At 45.2% G+C, this 16,857-nt stretch overlaps 1 protein-coding gene across 2 annotated transcripts in view; it reads right to left on the reverse strand.

Annotated features, from left to right (window-relative positions):
- Positions 1 to 11,409: 11,409 nt before the first annotated feature.
- The window catches only part of LOC119445507 (serine/threonine-protein kinase haspin homolog), a 57,218-nt gene continuing 51,770 nt past the window's right edge, over positions 11,410 to 16,857 (reverse strand). The window contains exon 13 of one of the 2 annotated variants that reach the window (XM_049663347.1): positions 11,410 to 14,272. In XM_049663347.1, the coding sequence (XP_049519304.1) occupies positions 14,070 to 14,272 (203 nt within the window). In that variant the 3' untranslated portion in view covers positions 11,410 to 14,069. The remainder of the gene's footprint in view (positions 14,273 to 16,857) is intronic. The other variant, XM_049663346.1, reaches the window with a different exon arrangement.

Here is a 16,857-nt window from a genome sequence, read left to right on the forward strand (position 1 = left end):
TAAGGCGTTTCGCTGCTACACCCGAGGGCGCGATATCAAATCCCGGCCGCAGAGGCCGCATTTCGATGGAGGGTGAAATGCGAAAACGCCCATTGGGTGCACGTTAAAGAATCCCAGGTGGTCAAAATTATTCCAGATTCCCTCACTACGGCGTGCCACATAATCAAATTGTGATTTAGTCACGTAACACCCAAGGCATTAACGTTTATTAAACATCGTTTCGCTCGCTAAGGGTTCAAGTCACTGGAAGCAGAACTCAGACTCGGAAAAGACCCTCTTTTCTGTCTCCCTGTCCCGGAGCTGCAGTGCTTTATTCGTGTAGGGTGCGGTTCACTGTTAAACGGAACACTAGAATATGCCGCTCTCCCTCTGCTGGCGCCCTAGCGGCAAGTGGCTGCGGAAGCATGTCAGTGCAAAGCACAGGTGTGTCGAAAGGAGTCAGCGATACCAATGACAGGCTACCTGCTGTACTATCGTGAGCAATATGAGCTCGAACACGCGAGCGCGTGGAAAATAGCCTCGAACCCTACATCGGCCGATTTGCAGCGGCCGCTTTTGGAAACAAATTGGAAAGGGCGCCGCGCTTCCGCTGGCTGTTCACACTCCCGCCTCGATATCATTGCTGCAAAACGATAGCTTGTAGCATGTCACTGGCCGCTAGCGGTGATATCAATTCACATCAACGCGCTCAGCTACATCAAATGACCCATCAGGCTATGCAGCTATTGAGATATCGGCTGTGACGCAGACTGCCATAATGCACAGGTCATGCTTGTATTAAATCTAGGCGGTGTTGGCTGAGCGTTCGGATACGCCTCTTTTATCATTTTTTTTGTACGCTAGCGAAGCGGGGGTGCCAACAGTTAGTGGAAGAGCCCCCCTCCTTTCCCATCCGGTTTCGGCAGCGCCATCCACGTATGACGCTATCTAGGTTTCGAGGCTATTTTCCACGCGCTCCCGTGTTCGAGCTCATATTGCTCACGATAGTACATCTAGGCGACTGTGCTCTTGCGAGATAGGAGAATGCGGACAACTTCTGCACTCACGTGTACCCTTTAACAGCGGAATCCTCTGTACATGAGCAAGCATTTCTCATCATGTTTCTTTTTTTTTCGTGCATGCCGTTTTCACCAGCTTCATAAACATCAGTCATGTCGTCTCATCTAAAGATGCGCCTTTCTAAATAATATCCAAACCTTATAACGTCCAAAATACGTAACCGCCACGTGGCAAACGGGCAAATTTTTCACGGTTTTGTGGCATTGCCTGACGGAGAGGCGAAGTGGGCGCAGCTGGAAACATTTTGTGCAATAGCGTATGGCTCATGGTGAAAAATGCGTAGACTCGTAAAGAATTTCGTTTCTGTTATTCGGTTTGATCTTGCATAATCGGTGTGTACGCGTCATACCTGACAAGTTGTTTCCTCGGTTTTCGTGATGCCACGTGACAGACAGGCCAAGTGGGGGTGGCCTGAAACATTTTTCAGCAATCGTGAAGAGTTAATCGCCGAAATACGATAGATACAAATTGACAAATCCGAATAGATTTACGTTTTAGCGCCCCTATTGGTCCACATTCTCGGCCTCACTGAACATGAACTTGTTGCGTTTGAACATGCGGATTCCATGCGCGACGACGACTGAATTATGACGACGGAATGACCGTCACATGACGACTAGGGTATGACGACCACGTGATGACGGCGCTGGAGTGACGGCCTAGGTATGACCACGGCGTGGCGGCGATGGCATGAATAATATGATGACGACACTAAAATAATGACAAAGTCATGACGACGACGGCTTGGCAATAATGGTATGATGGTGATGGAATCACAACTATGGCGTGACGGCGAACGCATGACGATGGCTGAACGACCACGAGATGACGATTCTACAACGACGCCTGACTGTGTGACTACGAATGCATGACGACAGAGTGACAACGACGGAACTTGTCAATGACAACGACTGTATATTATGACGACGCAGTAACTATCATGGCATGACAATAAAATGACGACACTAGAATAACTACGACAGAATGACGACAATAGGGCCATCACGATGGCATGAGGAAGACTGTTTGATACCAAGGCAGTAATGACAACAGCATGACGACATCTTAATTAAGACGCTCAAATTATGACGACGACGTGACCCACAATGTAATGACGATGACGGTATGACGATGACAGCATGGCAGCGATGTGATGACGACGCTAAAGTCAAAGAAAGCTTCGCTAATCAGGGCATTTGTCCATAACAGGCAAGGATCAAGCCATTTGGAACAAACGAATTCCACAAATAAGCCAGAAAATTTCGATAGCCTGTGACCGAGGTTGGTATTTCCAAAAGATCGCGCCACTTTGTACAACCTCTGAAATAAGGCACCAGCTGCTTGGTGGTCGCGCGTTGTGCTAAAGTGGCAAATTTAACGTTAATTCTGCTTCCAAAACTTGTTCTCAATAGTTTGAAAGCTATATATTTCCCCGTGATATCATCTGCTTGTTACAATGCACGCGCCATGCAGTCATGCGACCGCTACAGATGAAACAGCCACGAAATTTCAAGATATCAAGTTCGTGCATCAGGCAATGTGCTATCCCCAATACACCAATCCATCGCATCGAAATTAGATGTATTCATGAGTGACAGAGACCCTGAAGGTATCGCTGCAAGCAAGCCATGCAGCAGGTCATTAGACATGTACAAACGAAGGAATTCAGCGACTTATTTCACATCGCCGATTCCAGTGCTTGATCTGAACGGTAAGAAACTAAAACACGTTATACGACTCGACTTGTAGCTGCCTATAGGTGGACATAACGCATGCCGCTAAAGTAATAAACGTAGGAGACAAGACGTAGACATTTTTTATTAACAATGTTAGCACAAGCTCAGTTTTACAAGCGGCGCCTGCGTTTTGTGAAGCTGGTTTTTCAAACTACGACAGTGGTAGTTCAAATCAGTTTTTGCCTATTCGTACTTCTAAATGCTCGCGGCAATTGTGCTCTAGTTCGCGCATGATTTACCTGTTTTGTTCTGCGATTACTTCTCGGTGTCTCATTCCTGACGACAAAGAAGAGGTGGTCACATTCATTAATAACGATGTCAGTTTTGGCCTTCAGGAATCAGCTTAAAGTCTGCGTGCACTACGTACTGCGCATTGGCATGCAATAATATATTAACACTATTTCCGTGCTACTGCCTAGCTTGAAGAGCTTTATGATTAACAACTACACTCAGAGCAAGACCAAACAGCAAAATACGAAGGAAATAACTGCGCACATTTTGTATTTTTGTAGTATCGACGGCTGGGCGTCTATCGTTCGGGTCATCCACCAGAAGTTCCTGTACACTTGCCGACCCCCCCCCCCCCCCCTCCCTCCAGTTACGTGCTCATAAAAAAAACAGATAGTATGAATGTTGTTTATATACTATTGTAGCAGGACAAATATTGCTTTCACTCTTACAGAAGTATCATTCGTTATAAAGAAGTTCCGTCGAGTTCATCGGCTCGACCAGAGCTCGGCGTACATGCGTTCGGGTACCAGTCTCCACACTCGAGACGCTGTCATAGTCGTTGGACGGCGAGGCGGTAATCGAGGGATCGAAGAACCCGTATCTGTTTCTCAAGGTCTCGATTCGGAGCGTGGTGGTAGTGATCGCTTGCCGTGGAGGCCACACTCCCGTTGCCATAAGCAGGACGAGCACGACGAGGCCCACGAACATCAGCACCACGTAGGCAGCGCACACCTGGAGGCACGTCGCTCTTGTCGAGCCGCCAGGTCGCTTGGACGAGCGGTGAGACTCGTGCATCGCATTTGGAGCACTGGAGGTCAGAGATGCACTGTTCCCTTCCATCGTGCTATGTAGGCCACTGGGGAGCAGGCCTCCTTGCATACCTTCGATGATATCCGTCGATGTTACGAGAGAAGATCCGATTGGGCATTCCTGGAGAAAACAGACGGAAACGTTTCTGCTGCAGCGGGCTGCTGCTAAGCACGGCGTAGAGGACGGTACCCGGAACATAGTAGGGCCGGAATGCGAAAACACTCACATACTCTGTAAAGAGCCTGATGCAAATGACAGCAATACTGATTTCCACAGAAAGCTGTCATTATCAGCCACTGTTTCCAGGCCCTGTTTGAACAATTGCTACAGCTGTTATTGCTCTCAACGTGAAATATATTTTAAAATCAGTCGGAGAGGTTCGCTTGCTAAACCCGCATATAACGAAAACATGTCATACTATCATCGTTTATATGTTTGCAACCGTACAACCCATAGGGTTTCTCACTATATCACCTAGATGGCAATCTGGTGCTGTTGCGCAGTTGTATGCATGAGAATGCCAGGATATTGTGGCTTCCGATGGGCATCATTCTCGGAGAGCCAGGACGTAAGAAGGTAAGAAGTCTTGGCGGGTCGCTAAACTTGCAGGACAGACAACAAGGTTCGCGCTCGCTTCGCAACAGTCTGTCGTCTTTTCTTGCTTTTATTCGCTTGGGTATTTAATGTGGGTGAATGGAAACATCCTATATAGATTTTGTTTTAACAACGCATTATCTGTGCAGCCATATCCATGGTTTAGACGAAGCCTCGCACAACACCAGCCAACACAAGCCTCGCACACCCATATACCGTCATTGCCATGAAGGCACAGCTTCCGTTCGGAAACGCCTATAGATGGTGGCGCCAGATTTCCCTCTGGTAATATAGTGAGAAACTCTATGGTACTATCTTGGTTTATGCTTAGTTTCGTTGTGTATAGAAACGACACCATTGCTCGATCATGTGTGTGTCGCGTGCCCGGATGACACCGTTGTCGCGCCGCACAGGCCGTAATTGAAGATAAATTGAGCCTCGCGCACGGCATCAAGAGAGGCGTAGCTCTGCAGTAGGTCAGTGTCTATCCAAGCAGGAATGGTCGCGTTTCAGCGTGCGGACTATGCCATGGTAGCTATGATTCATCAACTCAGCTTGGTGCTCATGAGGAGTTATAAAGCCTACAAGCGCAGCAATTTGTCGCAAACATTCCAAGCTTCCTGTAGGCTATGGTGCTCCCGCGTTCCACATTCAGGGTCCAGAAATAGCGTGAAGAGACTTGCGCAGCAAGACAGAGGGATATCCAGCCACTCTGAGCACAGCGGAAGGTGCCCGCCTACACAGGCGGTGCAAGCGCAGGAGATTGGGGCAAGCGCAGGAGCCATCTAGGACGGCAGCGGGCTCGAGCGGCGCAAGGCAGGTTTGGGCGCCAGCTGTAGATGGATAATTTATTCGCACCTGTTGCCAAAACACCCTCTGCGATTCAAATCGGCCCACGGTGAATACGGAGCGAGCACGACTGTGAAATTAGACCGTAAGGCGCCCGCTAGGTGTAGCGTAAGTTAGGCATATAAGATTTCTAATGCGGGAATAAATCTAACGTTTGTGTTTGGTTACGTCATTTCTACCTTAGGGCCCATAAAGCCTTAGCAGCACGCACAGGACGCTTCACGTAGCCCCTGCGGCTTCATTCCTGATACACCTACCCCCTACCCGATTTTCTTTCTGCAAAAAAATTTTTAAAAAGGGGGGGGGGGGGGGATGTGAGCGCTCAGTAAAAAGCGCACTTGGTGCAAAAGTCGGCAGCAAGATTTTAGTCTTTTGAAGATGATACTTGCAACTGCTGTGCATCATTGGTCAATTTCTGTATTTATAAAAGCTATGGCAACTTCGGCGACATTTTGGCCCTGTAAAATACGTTACTGTTTATAAAGAACTTTGGCAATAATTGTTTTCTTCTATTCTGTGACGTTATACACATCGACATGTCTCGCACTGCATAGCGTTAAGCATTTTCTTGCATCACGACATTTATTATCTACATATGGTGACCAGTATTGCCAGGAACGTGACCCGAAGACACTGGTGATATCAAATGTGTCGCATTCAGCCCTCGAGTACCCATTCCATCGTGATCACTCCAACGAAGGATCACGAAATAAAAGCGGTCATTGGATCAATGCGCGCGGTGTCCACGAACGTCAACCATCTTTCTACTGGTTTATACTCATGCTCGCGCTTCAGTGAAAAGTGTAAGCGCCAAAAAGTAGCGCAGCGAAAAATTACCTGGCCTGGAAAATCGCTGAAGGGACCCTGCCAAGATGCCTGCGGGAACGCCGGCTCCACGACGTATCCGAGCGCTTCTCCGGGAGGATAGTTTACCAAAACTGATGCGCCATATGCATTGGACGCTGGCAGCTGATTCAATGGAAGCAGCGTCCCCGTCGTGGACGTCGCAGGTTGGTGCTCAAGTGCAGTCAGGTAAGCGATGGCCGGTGATTTCTCGGTGGAGGCATCGTTACTTGTGCTTGGGTTTGTGTCCAAGTACTGGCCCTTATCCAAACTCTGCGCTTGCCTGGCCGCCATTCCACTTCTTCTGCTTAACCAATGGCGCTTACCCACTACTTGTGATTGCTCCAGGAAAAGTCTTAAATTGATATTTGTGTTTCAGTCTCTTTTATAAAACCATAAGAGGATAAAAAGGTATCGGTGTGCATATAGCTGCTAGCGATAGACAAAAATTGTAGAAATCACAAGAACCTTAATATAGTTATATAATTTTTGGTATTCTAAAACGAAGAGACTGTCGTTTTGGGGAATTTCATATGATACTGGTATAGTTTCACGGATACAAGCGCTCCCATGGCCGAAGCTCAGCGAAGACACCCCGAGAGAGAATGAGCGGCAATACATCATGTCCCGAAGTGCTTAGTCTCCATAGTTCTAGGATAACACAACTGAACCAGCCACCCAAGGCTTCCATCGACCCAGATGCATCTGCATGCGTACAGTTTATTAAGCCCAGGCCGTTGAGCGAAAGCGAATCGCAAAAAAAAAAAACGATGTCATGACTTCAGCCCGAGATCCACGATATGTAATTTCATAACCATTTGGTCAATCACGCATATTTTCATAAAGATAGCCCGACACGGACATGCCGCATTGAAAAAAAACTGCACCCAACGAAAACAAAGCCCATTTGACAGGGAATAAGCACACCACTTACGACTGAACCTCGCGTCAAGATGTCACCGATAAAGTAAGTTGACAATTCTCTCTAAACGCTTTTAATAATAAGAAAGGAGGCCATAATAATCATCTGCCTAAATAATATATCACTCTGAGGCAGTTACAACGACAGTGTAACAATGACACGGCATTAATTTTTCAATACAAAAACTACATCAACTCAAAATTAGAAGGCGCTAAACTTATTGACGATGATCAAGATAACTCACGAGTGCTTATTAAGAAGCGGCGACTATATAAACTTGTGATAGCTCTGGTGCCTGTTTAACTGTTGATGTCTCACGGGAGGTCGGCAATGCGAAGGCACGGAATTAGACTTTAAAAATGACCGAACCGTGGGTTGATGTCTGTTCAGTAGCAGCAGAAGAAAATATGAAGCCGTGCGTAGCGTATCTGCCGAAACGAAGTAAGGAATATTTGCTTACGCAAAAATTAGCGACGCCACAAACCTCAGAGCTTTGCAGTTGCAAATAAATGAACGCGTAGATCTTCCAAGGTCTTTAAGCAATTGATTAGACTATTCGATGGAGTTTCACGTTGTAAAGCAGCGCAAAAGACATCCCTTCGCACTAATTGATGTTTTTGTGCTGTTGTTCAGTATCAAAATTTGGATATGAGCCACAGTGTCTAACACAAATAACGAGAAGAGAAAGACTAAGCAGAACGCTCCGCTTCTTTTTGTCTTGCGCGCCTAGTGTCTGCAACTCGATGTCTCTCCCTAGCAGAGATCGATGCGAGTCCTTCGGGATCGCGGCCGACGGATAGAGGCGCTGCGTAGGAAGACCATCTTCTGCGGCGTTAATTTACTGGCGGAAATAAATGTTATTTCTCTCTCTCTTCCCACCTGATATTCACCACGCAGCCACGCGACTAGGCTGTGTCCGCACTGGTCCGGAAATGTTTTAAAAGCGCTAGCCGGGGCCGGGTCTCAAGCAATACCAGAGTACTGACAGTACCTACGAGATGCCTCAACTACACAAATACTAGGAAAAAACTTGAGCGGTCTCAAAGTTGCTATTATGTGGCTTCAATTATGTAAGTCTTCTCATAGCCTGGTTAGTATTATGCTCACGCAGCCTGTCACTCGTATTGTTAGAAATAGTGTATTTATTGTTCTAGACGTCCAATGCAGAAAGTGCGGCTGCCAACCGTATATATGGCTCAAACAACAGCGTATAGTCTGCAGGAGCAACGAGCAAACGACTAGAGAAGTCATACCGAAAGCAAACATCCCATGTTTGCGTCATCACTCTCTTCTTTCAGGTAAGAGCAGTTAAAGGCCATACTGTCGCATTTCAATTATGTTTAGTTAAGAAACTTATCTTCCGCTGTGTTTTCCGCATAACAGGCCGTTATGTGCCTATTACTAATGAAAGATCAAGCCCCTCGATTCCCCCCGATTCTTCCCACTCAAAGCGCCTTACCGTTCTCGTATAGGTTGATAGCGATGTGATCTCTATCAACCTACACTGTCGTTGTTGTTGTTGTTGTTGTTGTAGCCTATCACGCCTGTGGCTCCTACCCACGGAGGGGGATTGGCCAAGACTGTCGCTTGATTTGAATAGCAGTTGTCTCTTCTTTTTCTCCCATTCGGCTTGATTATCACCATAGCGCCAGGTGAAGACACATTACTTGCGAGTGAGTGAGTGAGTGAGTGAGTGAAATAACTTTTATTACAGGTCCGGCGAGGACGCGAACTCGTCGCGCACCCGGCTAGTCCCACGTCGGGACCGGCAGGTCTAGCCCACCAGCCCGGTCGCGGGCACACCGGACAGCCAGGATTTGCTTGTCTAGAGCGGGGCTACGCAGAAGCTTGCGTGGGTAGTATTTTTTGTTGAACGCGATGTAATAATTCTCGGTGGGGCAAGTTCGAGTGATACATGTCGCTAATTTGAGAATAAATTGAATACATACGAGGAATGACCATCTTTTGGATCAGCGCCGGTCCTTATCCTACCGTGTTTGCGGGGTTGGCACACCTTTATATCACATCGCCAAAACCACCAGATTGTCGCACTAGAGAGTGACGATGACGACTTATCCCGCCATCACTACGGCGTTTATGAGTGCCTCTGATAACGTCGCCAGTTTATAACCGTTTACTGTGCGGGGACTACAGGGAGGTTAGCGGTAATTATTTAATGATTACCCGCAGTTGCAGGTACCGCCGATACAATACGCAGAAACATGCGAGACAGTATGGACCAGATAACCGGGCACTGCAGGTCCAGCTTATGACAACCTTGAGCACGAAATATCGTTAGAAAACAATGGAAGCAGCCACACAGATTTCCCAGGAAGGAATTGAACATGGGCCTACACGAAACACAAAACGACGTTCTCAATGAAACACCTTGTGAAGATAGATAGATAGATAGATAGATAGATAGATAGATAGATAGATAGATAGATAGATAGATAGATAGATAGATAGATAGATAGATAGATAGATAGATAGATAGATAGATAGATAGATAGATAGATAGATAGATAGATAGATAGATAGATAGATAGATAGATAGATAGATAGATAGATAGATAGATAGATAGATAGATAGATAGATAGATAGATAGATAGATAGATAGATAGATAGATAGATAGATAGCTATCTATCTATCTATCTAATTGGTTTCCTTTGCATCTGTAAAGCAAGCCTCTTTGTGCCGTAAATGTAATATAAAAAGAATTGCGTGACAATTTTCACCAGTTTTACATTGTTCTCCTAATGCTGTCTTCATTTCTTTAAATCTTTTATAACTCTGCAGAATATATGTACTGCCAGAATGGAAGTACTGCAGGGGAGGGGGCATACATACCAAATCGACATTAACTAATTGCATAATTAGTCAAATCCAATGCGTTAAAATCACCATTAACTGGGAAATGCAGCACCAAATTTCAAAATCAATGAAACAGAACGTGGTGCATCATATGCTAGGAAAATCAGAACATTGTCTAATATTTTCCCGAATTCTGCTGCCAACATATTGTAGTACATACCAAAATCTTGCGGTACTCATCACCGTTCGGCATAATGCAGATGAACTGGAGATAGACAAAGATGATGTCGCGAGTCCTTATGGTATGTTGAGAAGTCCTCGTCAGGTTTTAAACTTTTTTATACCACCTGAAAGCTTCGTTGAGTGACGAGTGGCCAACCGACAAGATGAAACCAGTTTTCTTTATAACGGGGTTCATCTTATCGGTTGGCTACTCGTAAGGCTGCACATTAGCAACAGCCACCGGTAGCTTGATTTCATTGTGACATACACGCGGTGCCGGAACGCCGCAGACGTCTATGTTCGTCCGCGGAGTCACTGGCTCCATCGGTCAATATTGTCAGTAGTCCTTCTCGCCGGTTGTGTAGCCGTATCGAAATTCGTAGGAACAAAAGTCAAATTAGCACGTATCCTCTGCTTGGCTGCTTTTAAATTCAAGTGTTTCTTAGATATCTGCGATTATGTTGTTCTAAATCTGTACGGCATGCAGCAACGACATAAATGTGTGGTGTCATAAATACCCCTGCAGCATTTCTTCCTCAAACACCCAGCCCTCACCAGGAAACATAAAACACTCCATTAGGGGTCGTCGAAAACATTGCTAATGAGACATGTGTATGCTGCAGTAAAGATCCAGAGACCACTCAGCACATCCTAATGGAATGTGACGGGATTCACCCTGCGAGAACCGTAGGTAACGTGCAACTGCCAGATGGCTTGGGTTTAAAGTGGAAGGAAAAATCAACAGATCAGCCGTAGAGATAAGCAAGAGACGATTAGAATACTGGTGGAAAAAAAGCAGGGAAAAGATGGATACGACCTGATCTTTTAAAATCATAGGTAGCGGTAGAAGCTAAATTATGAAATGAAAAGAATAATGAAAGGTATACAAAATGCTAGATAAAGAACATGTATAGTATACCTGATTAAACCAAGCAGGCTATAGGTGACTATTTGTCACCGCCCCTTTCAAAGGGGTTGCCAATAAATCATCATCATCATCATCAGTTCAAGGTATTCTCATACGTCGAAGTCGGTTTATCCGGCGTTTTAGCACTCTAGTGAGACTTCTCAAATTACTTTCCTTCTATACTCACGGACAACATTCTGTGGCACTGAAGGGACAGCTACGGGGGCTAAGCGCGCACAAGTGAGAGCGCTTCCGAAAACAGTCCCGCGTTTTAAACCGCGTTGATTAGGCTGGGGAAGAGAAAACAAACAACTTATTAGCAACAGTTAAATAAGACAGAACACACGACTCGGTGTAAAAGTTTACTTTTGCTGCTTTTCCCTTCCGCGTCTGGGCAAACGCGAAACCGTCGCACGTGGAAGCTGTGCCTATTCAGCGTCTGTTCCGAGCAACCACAAGCACTGCCAAACGCTGCCGGACTACTTGGCTTGGCAACACATGTGAAGCATCCACGCGCCCGTAGCTTTCCCTTCATTGCCGCTGGAAGTTGTCCGCGATTATAGATCTGCCATGTTTCGTTCTGCGCGTTCGCTTGCAAACCAGCCACGTTGTTTTGCTGCACCCACAGTTCACACGGCCGCAATACAGATGCCTGAAATCTTTCGCCTTGCATTGTCCTTTTCCATTTTACTGCGGCATTCTACTGAAATCGCATTTTACCTAACGTGATTCACATAATTTCCTTCATTTTTCACACTCTTATGCTTGGTTAAAGCTAGCGTTCATTCCCCTGCCTCAATTCAGGCTGTCTGACGCCTGGAATTACTTTGCAAAAGACACATCCTGTACCTGTGCAGAAATGAAGCAGACAGTCGAACAACTGTACTGGAACAACACAACCCGGGCAGTTATTCGATCCACGTTAAGTGGTACTCGAGCTTTTCTTCTAGAGTTTCATTAGTACAAAGATCAAAGATGGGTTTACGCATGTGAGCCACACCTGTTTTTCGTTCATTTCTCTGTCTTAGTCTTCACTTCTCTCGATTCCACTCAAGCCCCCAATAACTTTACCCTTCAATCTTTTTTTTTTTCATGCACTCTTATTTCTTGAAGTAGATTGAAGGACGTACACCAAAGAGAACGCCAGCATGCAGAGTCCGTAAGTGCTATGCCTCAGCCGACAATATAGTGGCAAAAATGATGCTTGCCTTCGAGGCACTACCGCATAACGGTCTAGTTGAATTTGACCAATGGGCAAAGTAACATTTAGCTGTACTGACACCCTTCGGCTCTGGTATGTACACGCCCACTCTTACCCGTATTTGCACACCGGAAGCCATCCTTCGTCGCTTTGATTTCTTTATTCGCTCAAGCTGAGGTCAAGTAAGTGCCAAGTTCCGGCGTTTCTTGTGGCTTCCTTTTTTTCTGGTCGTCTGCATTGATGACCAGAAGCCTTTTGTGTTTACGCAACAGGGACTTCGAATTTGCCGAAAAACGTGCATGCCACAGCTTCTCAGGGAAGGCGCTACGCTGTGGATGTTAACCTGTATTACCCACATAAGGGGGAGCAAAGCTTCTCCCTTATGTAACGCGCCTTTTGCGTACGCCGTTCAGTCTGACGACGGGGAGGAGGCATAGGCAAAAGTGTTAACTGTCGCCCTTTCACTCTGGGCTGAAGTAATCGCAGAGCGCAGAAATCGGAACCACTATCAAAACATGTTTCGCCCTTTCACTCTGGGCTGAAGTAATCGCAGAGCGCAGAAATCGGAACCACTATCAAAACACGGAGCCGTGCAGCCTGTAACGATGGTAGCTTCTGTCATACCGAGATAAGGGAGGGGCTTTGCGCCGGTCCTCACTCTCTTGCATGCGTAATCATGCGAACGGGAATTAAACTTCGCAGTTCGATATTCGATATCTCAAACCACGGATAGGCCAGAAGAATTCTGCCAAGTGGAACTCTGTAGAAACACGACTGCCTCTAACTTTTCAATACAAACGTGCCAGCTTACTACAGCCAGTCAAAAGTTCATTATTCAATTTTCGTTGATTGCACTGCTAACAACAATAATTATCATCTCACTTTGTGCACCCCTCGCCACATAACCCTACGGGAGAGGTGGTCTTCACGTAGGTCTCTGTGTCTAAATTTAAAAAAACTGTCAACTTAACTTTGATCACCCTGTGTATACGAGTACATATGTGCTGACCGAATCAATAAAAACACTTGCTTGTTAGCGCTGTGGTCTGTGTCCTTCTCTTCGTTCTATCCTTTAGCGCCGTTTTCTGCTAGTAATCATGAACCAACACGCCAAAATGCGTACCCTTCTGCCAAGTTTATTTTATGTTGCAATGCTAAAGGCACTTTAGGAAGCGACTGACAATAATTACTTCATTATTTTTCTTTTCCTTCCTTTATCTATTTCCGCCTTTTCTTCTCTCCAAGTGTAGGGTAGGCAACCGGACATGTTCTTGGTTAACCTCTGCGTTTACCTCTGCGTTTACCTCTTCGTTCTTCTCTCTCTCTCTCTCTAAATTTGAATACACAAACGTTACTACATTTTCCCCATTGAAATACGGCCGCCACGCCGGGAAATCGAACCCGCGATCTTCAGCTTAGCCGCTGAACGAGATAGCCCCTGCACCTGCCCCACGGGGCGTATAACCAAACATAGTGTTTGAAAGCTCAAAACTCCGATACACGCCCGGAACGCTGAGAGCAGTGTTTCTGAAGCGAGCTTTCTATTGGATGTATTACAGCAAACCAATCACTAATTAACAATTACTAAGCTAAACACTTTCTTATATCAAATAGCATTTAAATATTTTCTGTATGAAGGCACTTTCCATGGCCAAACGCAAACGCGAACAAGTTGTTGAAATTTTCCTCGATGTGGAACAGTGTTTGCGCTTTGTTTCGGATATGGCCAAACCAGGTACAAATCGTGCTTCCGCTGGGCGAGCATAAAAGTTACGCATGTTTCACGTTTCGCGCATACTAATCTTATTTAGTGCGTTTAAGGGTGCGCTAAGGGCGCCAGGCCGGGAACTATGCCAGCGTGTGAGGTCGAGGCGCCTAACTAGTGCGGCCGCCGTCTATCGAGCTGCGCTGGAGCACTGGAAGCACCTCCCTGAGGAGGGCCCGGATTCGTCGAGGGCCCCGGAGGGTCGTCCTTCTTCTTGTCTCTCCAGTGCAGCATTCTCAGAAGGCCCGTGTATATGGGCTGGCTGGACGTCGTGCGGTTTTCCCAAGAGTGCGGCTGGTAACCGTGATCTTCATGCACTGTGGCAGGAAAGAGGGGGGAACCGAAGGCGAAAGTATGTTAGTACCCTCTGTATTGAGCGAGCAGGATAAGGCGATACGAGGTGCTGGAGTTCTTGATAGTCACAACCATATAAAAATTAACATGACAATAGAGTCTGGAAAAGCGTTGGCGAAATTGACTGTATATCATATTATGACTTGCTGGGCAAGTTGGTGTGGTCAAGTAAGCACTAACTTTCAAACACAAAGATACACGTGGAGGTAGGCACGTGAGGTAGGCAATGGCCTACCCACTATTTCTCGAGTGGGGGGGGGGGAGGAGGGGCAAGGCTCACCCTCTCGTTGCGTCTCTTATATATATATATATATATATATATATATATATATATATATATATATATATATATATATACACTCGTATTATCATTGCATTACAGGAGCCTGAAAAATGCCTCAGAGAGCGTTACCTTTGTCATCGACAGACCTCATTATCAGTCACACATCATGGGTCATTACGATTGAATGCTGGTAAAATTTTTGAAGCGTGTCGCTGAAGTGAGGCAAAGAGGCTGCTAAGATTCCCACTACATTTTATTGCATTTTACTGAATTTTATTCAATATTAAATAATGCAAGCGTTTTGGAACACTAAATTGTAAGCTAACGTGAAGTAAGTAAATCAGTTACTTAGACGTTTCACGTTTGTGTAATGTCCGTGCAGGTGACTGAGAAACAGTGAATATGCTAATAGAGTGTAGAGCGCTTTTATTTATGATCATTTATTCATGTTTACTGATTTATTAATTTACTGATTCATTTATTTGTTTATTTACTTATTTATTTATTGGTACTGCAATTCGCAATGGCAATTTTGGCAGAGCGGATTATGAAAGAAAACTCTACACAATTTGCAAAGATGTAACAAATACCAGGGTAACCAACCTTAGCGTGCAAAAAAATGCTACCGCCAAAGCAAAGAAATACCAAATGTTTTTTAAGTATAATACTTGTATCATTAGTCAATATGCACAGAGCTTAATTTAATAAGTACCTGCAGGGACGCTTCAATAAATTCGCACAAAACTACTTGCATCGCAGGAAAACTGGAATATTGATAATGTTTATTGTTGAAATACCCATGTAATGGCAGCCAATGTTTAGCTTGCCGTTTTAGTGGTGGCGCTTCCACTGGTAAGTCAGACTAATCTAGGCGGTCCACAAAGTAAGGCTCTGAAACATCGCTTGACGACTATATATTTGTATCTTGTTGAGATCAGTTCAACCTTACAGCGGGCGCAAATGAGAAGTCACAAGATTATTGGCAGCAATAGGACAATCGTGACCAAGCTCTCGAAATCGAGCAATTTACGATAAAATCGAAAAAAGTTGGCAGATATCAAATACAGACACAAATCACAGCACGTAAAAGGAGGAACATATTTCAGCACACTAGTTTCCAAACAAAAGACTCAACACTTGGTTGAAGAACTTCATCATTAGTTAAAGAGAAAATGAGATATCCACCCAATCGTAGCAATTGCTACAAAGGAAACCCATATGGATTCCTCGAAAGAAAAGCCTCACAGTTAAAGAAAAATTCGTTCTGGTCCGGGACTCGAACCCAGGACCACCGCCTTTCCGGGGCAGTCAATACACTACTATTACGCACTAATTTGTAGCAATTGCTACGATTGGGTGGATGTATCATTTTCTCTTTAATTACTTCTCTCCACCTAGCGGGTTTCCGCGGAACTATTACGTCAAACACTTGCCTTTGCTTCGAGTTGTTGACAAATTCAACTTCACCCTGCCATCTGCTAGCCGCCTGGTTAGCTCAGATGGTAGAGCGGCTGCCCCGGAAAGGCGGTGGTCCCGGGTTCGAGTCCCGGACCAGGACGAATTTTTCTTCAACTGTGAGGTTTTTCTTTCGAGGAACTCGTATGGGTTTCCTTTGACACAATTGCTGCGATTGGGTGGATGTCTCATTTTCTCTTTAATTCTCTCCGCCTAGCGGGTTTCCGCTAACTATTACTTCATCATTAGTTAGATTGATCCAATCGTTAACAACTCTCGGAAAGGAGCACTTGAGGCAATTAACGCATGTGCGAAAGGGGGTAACTGTTAAATTATGCCTTTGTCTGGTGGCATATCGGGATAGCAAAGACATTACTTTTGATGTATCAATGTGGTAGTGCCAATAAATTAGCGGGTAGAAATATCATTACGAGAACAGAGATTCCTCTGGGACAAGACAGGTAAATTAGCCTTGGCCAACACAGCTGTTATAGAAGAGCGCCCCAACCTGTTATATGTAAAGCGGACATCATTTTTCTTCTTTTCCTCTGTTTTGATAATATAAGTTTCAGTGAAAAGGCCACAGATTATAGAGGCATGGTCTACTAGTGGTAAGACGACACTTTTATAATAATTTTAAAGCCCTTCGAAGAAAGAAGAGCTTTCAGTTTGTGTTAGCAGTAACATGGTCAATGTACTTTGACCAATTAAGGGTGTTATTCATCCAATGTCCCACACATTTGAAGTAAGTTGCTTTATTAAAAACAAATTATTTGCACAATTTTAAAGGGTTTCATTTCAGAGTAGTAG

The sequence above is a fragment of the Dermacentor silvarum genome, chromosome 3 (assembly GCF_013339745.2).
Source record: "Dermacentor silvarum isolate Dsil-2018 chromosome 3, BIME_Dsil_1.4, whole genome shotgun sequence".
Lineage (NCBI taxonomy): Eukaryota > Metazoa > Arthropoda > Arachnida > Ixodida > Ixodidae > Dermacentor > Dermacentor silvarum.